The sequence below is a fragment of the Equus quagga genome, chromosome 2 (genome assembly GCF_021613505.1).
Source record: "Equus quagga isolate Etosha38 chromosome 2, UCLA_HA_Equagga_1.0, whole genome shotgun sequence".
Taxonomy (NCBI): Eukaryota; Metazoa; Chordata; class Mammalia; order Perissodactyla; family Equidae; genus Equus; species Equus quagga.
Window position 1 is genome coordinate 155,537,994 of NC_060268.1, and position 12,106 is coordinate 155,550,099.

Here is a 12,106-nt window from a genome sequence, read left to right on the forward strand (position 1 = left end):
TGAATATTTACTGAGAACCTGGTACATGCCCTGCTTTGTACAGAATGCTGTACAAAGGGATAGGCATGGCAAGGTAGCAGGGTGGGCGATTGTTTATAAAAGTAGTAAAAACAAACCCAGCATTGAAGAAGATGATCGACATGGAGACGATGAGTGGAAGACGAAAAACAATTAGGGAATATAGTAAATATGACTAAATGACAGACTGGCAGAGACCATTCAGAGAAAAGGAAAGTTGAATATGTGCCAGTGTAGGTGAGGAGACACACAGAGATAGAGATCATTCTGGGTAGAAAGATAGCATTTGTCAAAGAACAAAAAAGATACTGGGCTTGATGGCATAAGAAGCAGTGACAAGTTGGTCCTCAGTGAAGTAAAGGGTAAGAGAAGCAGGTTCAAGGCAAGCACTTGGTTGTGGTGGACCAGCTTTAGGAAAGCCCAAAAAAAGCCAAGCAGATCAGTTTAGAAGTAACTTGGTTGGCAAGAAAGAACTATGTTAGTTTCTTGGACAGAAGAATGAAAAAGCATTTTCAGAACATGAGATGGGTAGTTCACGCTGCATGGACTGTAGAATAGGGAGGAAGTATAGAGGCACGAAAGCCAGGTAGGAACCTTCCTCACCAAACCAAATCCAGTATGATTCAACTTAAATTTGTGAGGTGATAATGGCAGGAATATGAGGAAAGGGAAAACCCTAAAGATGCTTCAAATGAGTAGTCAACAAAGACCACTTAGAAACAAAACTGAGAAGGCTTACTAAAGAAATAAAAATGCATCAGCTCTAAGAATATTATTTTCTTTTTCAAATAAGCATCAGGAAAAGATTATTAAAACATATTTATGCTCATTTCCCAAATAAATTTGTTAACTTCAATGCAAATCTTACGAAGTAGATCCCATTCAAACTAACCTTCAAATTCAGAATGTGATCCATTAACACAAAACATCTTGGCTGCTTCAAAGTTAGATCAACAGGTCCTCCTCTCTGCTGAGGATCCCAATTCAGCATCAACTGTAGCCAGTGTTCCATGGGTTCTACTATTAAACTAGAAAGCATACAAAAATAGGGTGAAAATCATTATGTTCCAATTTTCCTTCAGCAGTGTAAAAAAGGTAATTTTATAGGTTGTCCATTTCCTTTCTCATTACTTGTCTGTACCATTTTGTATCTTACTTTCAAATAATTTATAAAATGACAGGGGACAAACTTTCTTCCATAAAAACAATCCAAAATCCACATATATACATTAGTTACTGGCAACTCCAACAGGCGAGTCCAGTTCCCTTCTCCAAGGAACCCATTTACTTCATTATCCCAAGAGTCTTCTCAGCACCTAAGCCAATCAGTTAAATGGTAGCAGTTCTTGTTTCCACCAGACCTGTGCTGTCCAATGTGGCAGCCACTAATCACAAGTGGCTATTTGCATTTGCACTTAAGTTAATTAAAATTTAAAATTCAGTTAATCAGTCACACTACCCATCTTTCAAGTGCTCAGTAGCTTCACACAGCCAATGCAGGTATAGAATGTTTCTATCATCACAGAAAGTCCTACTGAATAATGCTACTTGGAACAGACAACCCTACTGTTACTTTTACAACCGTAAAGAAGCTGAGGTGAACTTCCTCAACTAAAATATACTTACCTACAAAGGCTATTTGGTTGAGGTAAATGGCTACTAAACCGAACTTCTCCTGTCATCTCTTCACACGCAAATATACACTTTGGATCCTTCTTCTTAATCTTCTCATGCCTATATAAAAACAAAAACGACCTCAGTTGACAACCTGATTGTCATAAACATTCTAAGATATTTGCCATTTAATTTTATTCAATTATGTGTTTAAAAAGCAATTATAACATTTAAAGAGAGGTATCCCATTAAGCACACCAAAATTCTCTTTCATTTCTTACCAGGTAAATGGCTGCAGATGATGCAAAAAAGGCCTATATCCAGCAATACATTCAAACACCATGGTCCCAAAGCTCCAATAATCAACAGTGGCTGTGTAAGGCTTATTCTCAAAGAGCTCTGGGGCCTTAAAAAGGAAAAATGCTTTAAATGTCAATACTATAAGAGAAAAGCCACTTTATTTTTGAACTAGTATATTTATGACCTTCAGAAATAAGAACGAGTATCTTGCACACTTAAATTCAAAGAAATAATACATGTCTTACCAGATACTGCAATGTTCCCACAAAAGATGTACATAGACTTCCTTGATCAACATCTTTGGCATATCCCAGATCAATTATTTTATGCATAATCTGCAAAATAATAAGTATTAAATGGTTGAGAAACTTGAAAACGAAAGGCAACAATGTCCTTCTAATGCTGGTGGTGAGGAACCTGGGCTCTGGAATGACACAAACGTATTTCAAGCCTGAGCTCCACCACTTTACTAACCATGTGATCTTGATCAAGTTATTTAACTTCTCTCAGTTTCCTATATAACAGGATTACTACCAATCCCTACTTCACAGAATTGTTATTGCCATTCAATGAAATACTGAAAGGAAAGAATTTAACATAGCGCTAAGGACAAGGTAAAAACTAAATACAGATTGACTATTAATTTTTATTTTGGTATATTCAGAATAAGCTTGATCCATTAAGGATCAGGCAAAGGTAAGGGTGACTTGCAAACTTGAAGAAGCATCACACCATCTTAAAGTAAATCAATGCGAGTAAATACCTATCTAACTTCAAGAACATCCTGAAGTCTTTGGACACACAAAAAAAGCAGAGACAGTTGGTGCCAAGCACACATGAAGAGCTCCTAAGAGAAGTATCATCATCAGGGTTTCATCACCTCCAACTGACCACCATCTTCACTAACTAAACAGGATGCAACCCAGTTTAAGGGTCAGACTCTTGGCTTTACAACTTTATTGGAACGCAACTTGGGTGCTAGAAGCAAGAAAACTACTCAAATTATTCTGATAAAAACAAATATTTCAGCAGTCAGTTCACAATTCTGGTTCTTCTCAAGATGACTCATCGAGGAATCTGAGAAATCAAGGTTTTGAATTTTAATTAAATATAGAACTTAGGACTTTGGGGAAGAGAAGGAGTTTTTCTTTTTTTTCTTAAATAAGAAACATACTTAAGTAAACATACTTTTTTTTCTTGAAGTAAAGCAGATCCAGGATGTGTGTGTTTTTTGGCTATGCTTCATAAGGATCAACAAATTATTTACTCACTGCCTACTCTCTCTGCTAGATATTGTGCTAGAAAAACAGAAGTGAACCAGACAGGTGCAGTTCCTTCTCTAATGGAGCTCCTGTGTTAGCAGAGGAGATAAATAACTAAACACAAAACCACCATTCAGTGTAGTGAGGGCCAGGATAGAAAAAGTATAGAGTGCTGTGAGTGTACAGGAAAGGCACCAAACCTCAAAGACTAACTACATCAGGGAGGCTGGACTCAAGGGAGTGGAACATTTCTTCAGGTTTCACCTACCTTTCCACCAACATCCTGAAGAACTATGTTTTCAGGTTTTAGATCACGATGTATAATTTTGTTTTCATGCAAATATCGGATCCCAGACCCTAAATAAAGTTTAAAATGTATTTTGAGGTAATGGAAAACACTCAATTTTAAAAAATTCATCCTCACATTTTGTACAGATCTGCCCTGATGCTCAAAGTTATATGAACCATCATAACTCTACGATTAATGATATTATAGCAGTTCATATTTTCTTCACAGAAAATCCAGTAACATTGAACAAATACTGTAGTATTATAATACATGCTCAAGTAACAGGAGAATTAGTATTAAAGCAATGGAACAAGCAACTGAGAAAACCCCTATATTTACCCTAGTATCGTTTCCCTCCCACCTAAATCACCCTCTTCAACTAGACTTTCGCCTCCACAACCTAGGAAAAGAAGCAAAATTAAAATGCATATTATGGCTTTTGAGCTTCCTCCAAAGGCCTACGTAGTGGTTATTTTAGGGATTTTTTAGGAGTAATTCTGATTAAAAAGAGATTTTCACCCTAAGAGTTGACTTGAGAACCTATGTCCATGAGATGCAATGCCACTGTTAAAAAAAATTACTATGTTAATCAGGGAGGGAGGGGAAGTAAAATCAAATAAGGTCATTTCACATCATTTTTTGTCAGCAAATGGAACACCTATTAGTCAAAAATGGACTCCTACCCAAAACCAAAAAATAAATAACAAAATATCCTAGGTTTAACTTGACATCAACAGTAATAGTTAAATTTTTCAATAATTTCTTATAGATGTTAAAAATCTACGCTTTGAATGGTACATTAACAATTCTCCTTAATTCCCAAGAAGTATACAGAATCTTTTATAGACCAAAAGGGCATTAAATTATGATGGTATTTTCATATTGATTACATACCTATATCACTCAGTAAAGAAAGTATCTGGCTTTCTTTAAGTCCACAGCAATTTTCTGGTTTGTTGAGTAGCTAAAGGAAAAAAAAAAGAAGTCTAAAAATGTACACTGCCAATATTGCCGGGCAGTAATGGAGACACATTAATCACTGTATTCTAAGAGAATATTCAAATAAGAAAATAAGTCATGATTAAGAAAATATAAGAGGGGCTGGCCTCATGGCGTAGTGGTTAAGGCTGGTGTGCTCTGCTTCAGTGGCCTTGGTTCATAGGTCTGGATCCTGGGAGTGGACCTACACCACTCATGAAGCCATGCTGTAGCAGCAACCCATATACAAAATAGAGGAAGACCGGCACAGATGTTAGCTCAGAGCTAATGTTCTTCAGGCCAAAAAAAAAAGGAAGATTGGCAACAGATGTCAGCTCAGAGCAAATCTTCCTCACCAAAAAAAGAAAGAAAGAAAGAAAATATAAGAGGGGAAAAATTACCAAATCCATACTGAGGACATGTAAATTTCATGAAAAGGCTTATTCAAGTAAAGATAAAGGGGGAAAGTATTTGAAGTTGAAAAATCTCACAGATATATTAAAAAATAGCCATATGGCAGATTTAAAATGAGATAGGAAAGAAAGATTTGAAATAGAGAAAAAAACTTTTTTATAAACATCTTCAACATTGATATTTTGATCTAACACGATCAGTATAGTCCCATCCTGCAAACACTACCAATAACAACAAATCAGCAAACATTCCCGGTAAAGGACCAGATAGTAAATACTTCAGGCTTTGCAGGCCATATGGTCTTTGTCACAACTACTCAACTCTGCTATAGTAAGAAAGCATCCATAAAAACAGGTAACAGGGCCATAGTTTACAAACCCTTATTCAAGATTATCATATTGAATGTGATTCAAACACTGCTAAAGTTCATGATATGCTATCTCATCATCTCAAGACAACCACACTACCTTCCGAAGATCTCCTCCAGAACAGTATTCCATTGCTAGAAGAGGCACATCATTAATCAAAAAATTCAATTCCTCAGGAACATCACAGGCCTTTACAACATTGGCGTGGTTCAACCTAACGAGAAGGGGAAAATACCATAATCAAAAATTGTTTTCCGGGGCCGGCCCCGTGGCCAAGTGGTTAAGTTCACACACTCTGCTTCAGCAGCTCAGCGTTTCGCTGGTTTGGATCCTGGGCACAGACCTAGCACCCCTCATCAAGCCACGCTGAGGTGGCGTCCCACATGCCACAACTAGAAGGACCTACAACTAGAATATACAACTACATACTAGGGGGTTTTGGGGAGAAGAAGAAGAAGAAAAAATTTTTTTACAATGAAAAGAAACTGGGTTTGAAAGGGTAGTTAATTGGGGGGCAGTGTGGGGAAGAAAAGCTGGCATTATTTATAATATTCTAATGTCTCACCTGTATAACTAAAAATTAATAATTTTTAAAAAGAAGATATAGATAAAAACACTATCATTATTACTACCATTACATTTCTATGTGCCAAGTAGCAAGCAATTTACATACATTAACTCATTTACTTGTCACAATAATCCTACTATAGGTAGATTTATTAATAGTCTCATCACATAGGAGATAACTGAAGCACAAACTGGTTAAGTAACATAAGATTACACAGCAAGAAGGTGGTCAAGTAAGGATACAAATCTGGCAGTCTGGCTCCAAAGTCCGTATCATACTGCCTCTCCCATAATCACTCACGATGTCACCCAGAAGTGAACACCATTAAAATTTTGGCATAATTCCTTCCAGTTTTTAATCTGAGCACAAATAGATTTTCTCGATAAATACTGAATCTCACTATCCATTGTTTTCTAATATCTTTTTTTAACTTAACAATATATCATCCCAGACATTATCATCATCATCATTATGCTCAGTGGTTCTCAAAACTGGAATAGATTCCCAGGTGTTAGGGACCTAAAGAAACAGAATCTTCATGTGCAGGGCTTGAGAATTTATACTGTTAACAAGCTTTCCTGGTGATTTCTCCACACAGCCAAGTTTGAAAACCATTAAAGTGAACTGAAACAGACACTGCAGTCAGAAAGTGTTTATTTCAAATCCAGACTCTATTACCTATCAGTTGTATGACTATGAGCTTCAACTTCCTCATTTATAAAATAGGGATAATACATAAATACAGGGTCGTTGTGACAACTAGAAGAATTACTTGCAAAGCACTTAGCACACTACCTGTAGAGATTTTAAAATATGTCCACTTCTCCCTTCAAGAGCTTAATTCTCCTCCCCTTCAGTGTAGGCTGTACTTAGTGACTCATTTCTAACAAACAGAACGTGATAGAAAGGATGGAGTGTGACTTCCGAGGAAAGATCATAAAAGATATGTCAGCTTTCATCCTGCTCTCTCTCTCAGATCACCCATTCTGGGGAAAGCCAGCTGCCGTGTCATGAAGACATTCAAGCTTCCCTATGGAGGGGTCAACATGGTGAGGAACTGATGCCTCGAGCCAAAAGCCATATAAATGCACTCCTCTTGAAGTGGATACTCCAGCCCCACTCAACCCTTTGGATGACTGCAGCTCCAGTTAACATTTTGAGATGTTTCAGGAGGGAGCTCCCGAGTCAGAACCACCCAGCTACGCCACTCCCAAATTCCTAAACCACAGAAAATGTGAGATATTAAATGTTTGTTGTTTTAAGCCACTAAGTTTTGGGGTAATTTTTTATTTAGCAATAGATACATTATTTAACAACAGTAGCTGAGAGCAAAGAAATGAGAGTAGTGATTGTTAACTAGAAAGTATAACAAGATGAGCATTGCCCAAGATCCACAAGAAATAGATTCTGCCCTCAGAGAGCTGAGTCTGATAATACCTAGCTGACTTTTTAAACTAGACTTACTTAATGTGATGTTATTTGAAATAGAACTTACATTTAATGAGAAAGAGAAAAACACGCTCCCAAAAAGATCTTCATAAGAATGGATTCCTGGCCTCCTTCCCTATGATGACATCTGGCTAGGCTACAGAACTGGGGAAATATGTCATCAAGCACACTTACTTCTTCATGATCTGGATTTCATGGCACCACCGTTCTCTGTTTTTCGTACTTAGCTCTAGGCGACAAGACTTAATTGCTATTTTGAGATCAAGTTCCTGCCAAAATAGAAAATCAACAGAAAAAAACATAAATTAGGTTCTTGTGCAGATTTACTTACTATCAAAGAAATGGGGAAACAAAACTCTTTAGCTTTACTAATTAAACACAGTCATGTGTCATTTTAAGAAGGGACTCATTCCGACAAATCCATGGTTAGGTGATTTCGCCGTTGTGCAAACATCATAGAGTGTACTTACACAAACTTAGATGGGACAGCCTACTACACACATGGGTTATATGATACTAATCCTAGGGGACCACCATTGTATATGCAGTCTGTCACTGATCAAAATGTTTATGTGGCACACGACTGTATTCACCCTCAGCTCTCTTGAGCCAGAGTTTTGCTAGATAAACCATGAGACTATTAAACCAATGCTTTAAAACTAACCTCCAAATACACCAAAGCACACAGGCAAAAAGTGACTGAGGCTGATCCTATAACAGGTCTCTTTAGAACAGTCTCATATATACCGCTAGAAAAATATCTCCCCAACAAACTTCTTTTTGAGCTTAGTTAAGAAGCTAACAAGAGCCCTATTCTAATGCAAAAAAACTCCAAAACTAGTTCCTAATCTTTGCATTTCAAGTGACATAAAAAAAAAAAATCCTAACAATGATTGTACTTCTGTTTCCATATCTACAAAATGAACCTAATAGCTCTTGCCTATGACTAGTAATTTAGCCAGTTCTGACTGAAATTAAACACAACCTGATGCACATTACAGGAAATAGCCAGACCTCATCGCATTCTGGCAACAGTAATAATGCAGCTCAGGGACAGCAGTCAGGACCAAAGAGAAGGAAAAAAAATATATAGATGAGGACGCAAGACACAACTTGTATGGAACTCTAAATGGGGGCAGGGGGAAACAGCTAGAGATAAATAAGATAGCAGACGTACAGAGAGAGAAGAAAGGATAGACTACAATCCAGCCTAACCACAGTCCTCACTCCCTTCAACCCTTCTTTTGTTTTCAGCAGATACCTGGTTTTACCTAGGTCCCATGTAAGCTTTTACCACCATGGAGACAACCTGGTACAACCATAAACAACTTTAAGTCCTAAATTCTCATATGAATGAGGCAGGAAGCTATCTATTTCAAAAAGATCCCACTCTATAAGACCCTTCAACACTCCAGTTTATATTTCACCTACTCTGTGAAGGCCTTCCTCATTCTACCTTTTCAAAAAGAACGTTCTGTAGAAAGTTCATACAAGTCTGGCCAAAAAGACGAGTTCCGTGTTTAAAAAAATGATAATATTCTGGAGATGGATAGTGGTGATGGTTGCACAACAATGTGAATGTACTTAACACCACAGACCTATACGCTTAACAATGGTTAAAATGGTAAATGTTATGTATATTTTACCACAATTTTAAAAACTGGAAAATACTAAGTTAACTTCTTTACTATAGGACTGCTCAGGGCTTGTAACATACTACATGGGTTATGAATCTCCAAATGAAGGAATATTATATGCAGCATCACCCATTGTATTTGACCATAGTATCCTTGTTTTCGAAGCATTTCATGGGAATCGTTTTTCCAAACACACTTTGAGAAGTGCTACCCTTTTCCCTAGGAAGAGGTCTTTGGTTATTTTGCCATGCTTCCACATCACTTTACAAATAACTTTGTTATATCGGTAACACACCGTACTTAAAGTGTTTCTGTGTCTACTCTCTCACTTCACCTGAAGTCTCCTTGAGGGCAGAAAATACTTTTTTTGTTGATTTGGGCACCACCAGCACCCAGCACAATAACCAGCTAAATAAACTATCTCACATCCTTTTCTCTTCCTCACTGTGCTTTAAGAAGTGTAAATGAAATACTGGGACCTGGCTTCCACCAAAACACAAGGATCTTGAAAGCTGTAAATGCAAACCCTAAGTCAAGCTTGGAAAAGGAATGATGCTGTTCCCAAGTCTTATGACAGACTATTTCTTCTCTTCTCACTACGGGCCCAGTTGTCAAATGTCCCAGTTTTGGAGAAGGGCCACTCTGGACAACTGGAAAGTTCCCGAGAGATTTCTAAGATTCTAAAGGAGCCCAAATCTCTTCCATTTAAAAAATGACAAATTCCATAGAGAGAGAAAGTAGAACAGTGGTTGCCAGAGGCTGAGAGAGGAGGAAATGGGAAGTTATTGTTTACTGGGTACAGACCGCCTGTTTGGGAAGATGAAAAGTTCTGGAAATGGATGATGGTGATGGTTGCAAAACAATATGAATGTACTTCATGCCACTGACATACACTTAAAAATGGTTAAAATGGTAAATTTTATGATATACATACTTTACCACAATTTTAAAAAAAAAGTGATGTATTCATCCATCTCCGGCCAGGGACCAAGAATACTGGTCACAAAAGCATGCCAGCATGCATACTGTTTTCTTCTGACAGGCTGATGGGCAGGCTTAGATAACAAGGCCACAGGCAATATTCTCCTGTAAGTACCTGGCTCCCTCTCATTTCTGAGTGCCTTATGTCCTCTCTTATTGTAGGAACTATTAAATTTACTACTTGTCTGGCTGTCACAGTACTTAATGCCTTAGTCCTTCACCTTCCACTCCCCCTCTCTCCAAGATTTCCTCCTATGCTCTATCTAGAAACCTGCTTCACAAAATTTCCTCAGTGATATTTGTCTTTGTAACTGCCACACAAACATGCCTATTGCTCCCAGGTAGAGTCCCATCTCCCCTACCTCCCACCCTACATTATGGGCTCTCTACCCACACCCATATTCCATAGGACAGCAAATCATGATTTTCCCTCTTGAATTCATTTCTCCATTCACAGGCCAATTGCAAGCATTTTAGGAATATCTTAACTGCTCATTTTGTCCCATATGTTTTTCCACTCAGATTTATCTCTTACAAAACATCTTCCTAGAATAACACATACATCTCAATATTTCCTTTTTTAAGGTCAATTAATGATGAAGAAGATGATGATAACAGCAACAACAACACAGCAGTAGCAGGAGCTAACAACTGAGGGCTGACCATGGGCCAGTTACTGTTCTTAGCTTTACACAATTACCTTACTGAATTGTCAAACAGACCCATGATGTATATACATTAATATAACCATTTTACAGATGACAAAACAAAGGCTATACTGCAGGGATTATTAGTCCAGGGTCTATATACGTAAAAGGCTGCGGATGTCCTTCAGGAGAGCATGAACTCCCTCAAATGACAATGCATAAGGCTGTATGGATGTGCATCTGTGCATTTTTCTGGGGAAAGGGTTCACAGCTTTTATTGGTATATCAAAAGACAGAGCTCAAACACGATTATTAACTGCTGCTAGGACGGTTAAACGTTCTCAATTAAATCAAAGCAAAACTCCTGACTCGGATGTTAGCTGTCTTCCACCGGTTAGAGCACCTCACCCCAGGCTATCTCCTTCCCCTGTGAAGTCATGATCACTTCACCAGCTGATCCTCACACTGTTCCCCACCTGGAACGTATCCCCAACTCCAAAGCCTACTATTGCTTCCAAAAGCTTAACGGTGGACCCACCATAAAACCTTCTTCCCCTACTCCAGCCCCTACTAATATCATATGGCCTCCAAGCGCACACCCCTTCCAACAGGCAGCCCCCTCTTCAGCCCCATTTTCTCACCCATTGGTGCTCACACATACACTCTCTGATGTGCATCTGCCTCACACACCCTGACACTCTACATGCAAAAAGACACACGCACTGTCACCCACTTTGTCACATCTTGACACCCATAGCAAGAGTTCTCCCTAAGGGCTCTCACCAGAACCTGACCCAGAACCTCAGGCAACCTCGGACTCACTCCCCAGGCTCACAGGCACAATCTGACTGTCTGTCTGTCTCTCTCTCTCTCACACACACACAGAAGCTCAGTGGCCCACAATACTGCCCAAGGTCCCAGTGACAATCTCTCACACACTGACAGTCACTGTGTTCCACAGACGCTCTGACAAACACCCACAGCCGCTCCCTCGCGCGCCCCGCCTCACCCGATGCTGGTACAGGCAGACGTTCCCGAAGCCGCCAGTGCCCAGCCGCTCCCGCATCTCCCAGGGCCCGCCCGCGCCCGGCCGCAGCCCCGGGGGCCGCTCCATGGGGCGGGAGGGCAAGCGGCCTCAGGTTCCGCCACCGTTCCAAGGCCGGTTCCGGGCCGCCGCGGCTCGCGCGTCTTCCCTCTCGCGAGAGGTATGCGTCACTTCCGGCAACTGCCGCAGGAAAAGCTCCGCCCCGAGTCTCGGGGGCTCCGCAGGGGACCAGCCGGTGGAAGGACAGGGGGAAGAGGGCGCTTTCAAGCTGCCAGGTTCTCTGGGCCTTTTCCTGGCTGAGAGATCCAGTCGTGTGATTTTTCAGTCTTCAAAAATATAAGCTCTCTCCACATCCTGCATTCCCTTCAAATTACTTTCCAAACCAGTCTCTCCAGTATTCGTCTTTTCTAAACTTCACATCGTCTCCACCCCTGTCTACACTTCACCTTTCAGACCTCTGCCATCTATCCTCCAACCTCATCACCCGCTGAGCTGGCACTGGCACAGGCCACCAGTGATTTAAATATTGAGGAATC

At 39.6% G+C, this 12,106-nt stretch overlaps 1 protein-coding gene across 2 annotated transcripts in view; it reads right to left on the bottom strand.

Annotated features, from left to right (window-relative positions):
- The window catches only part of CHUK (component of inhibitor of nuclear factor kappa B kinase complex), a 36,276-nt gene extending 24,584 nt beyond the window's left edge, over positions 1–11,692 (bottom strand). For both annotated transcript variants that reach the window (XM_046654305.1, XM_046654304.1), the window contains exons 1-9: positions 11,535–11,692; positions 7,435–7,529; positions 5,343–5,457; positions 4,378–4,447; positions 3,463–3,551; positions 2,178–2,267; positions 1,914–2,038; positions 1,645–1,752; positions 911–1,046 (exon numbers count right to left, since the gene is read on the bottom strand). In XM_046654305.1, the coding sequence (XP_046510261.1) occupies positions 911–1,046; positions 1,645–1,752; positions 1,914–2,038; positions 2,178–2,267; positions 3,463–3,551; positions 4,378–4,447; positions 5,343–5,457; positions 7,435–7,529; positions 11,535–11,639 (933 nt within the window). In that variant the 5' untranslated portion in view covers positions 11,640–11,692. The remainder of the gene's footprint in view (positions 1–910; positions 1,047–1,644; positions 1,753–1,913; positions 2,039–2,177; positions 2,268–3,462; positions 3,552–4,377; positions 4,448–5,342; positions 5,458–7,434; positions 7,530–11,534) is intronic.
- Positions 11,693–12,106: the final 414 nt, after the last annotated feature.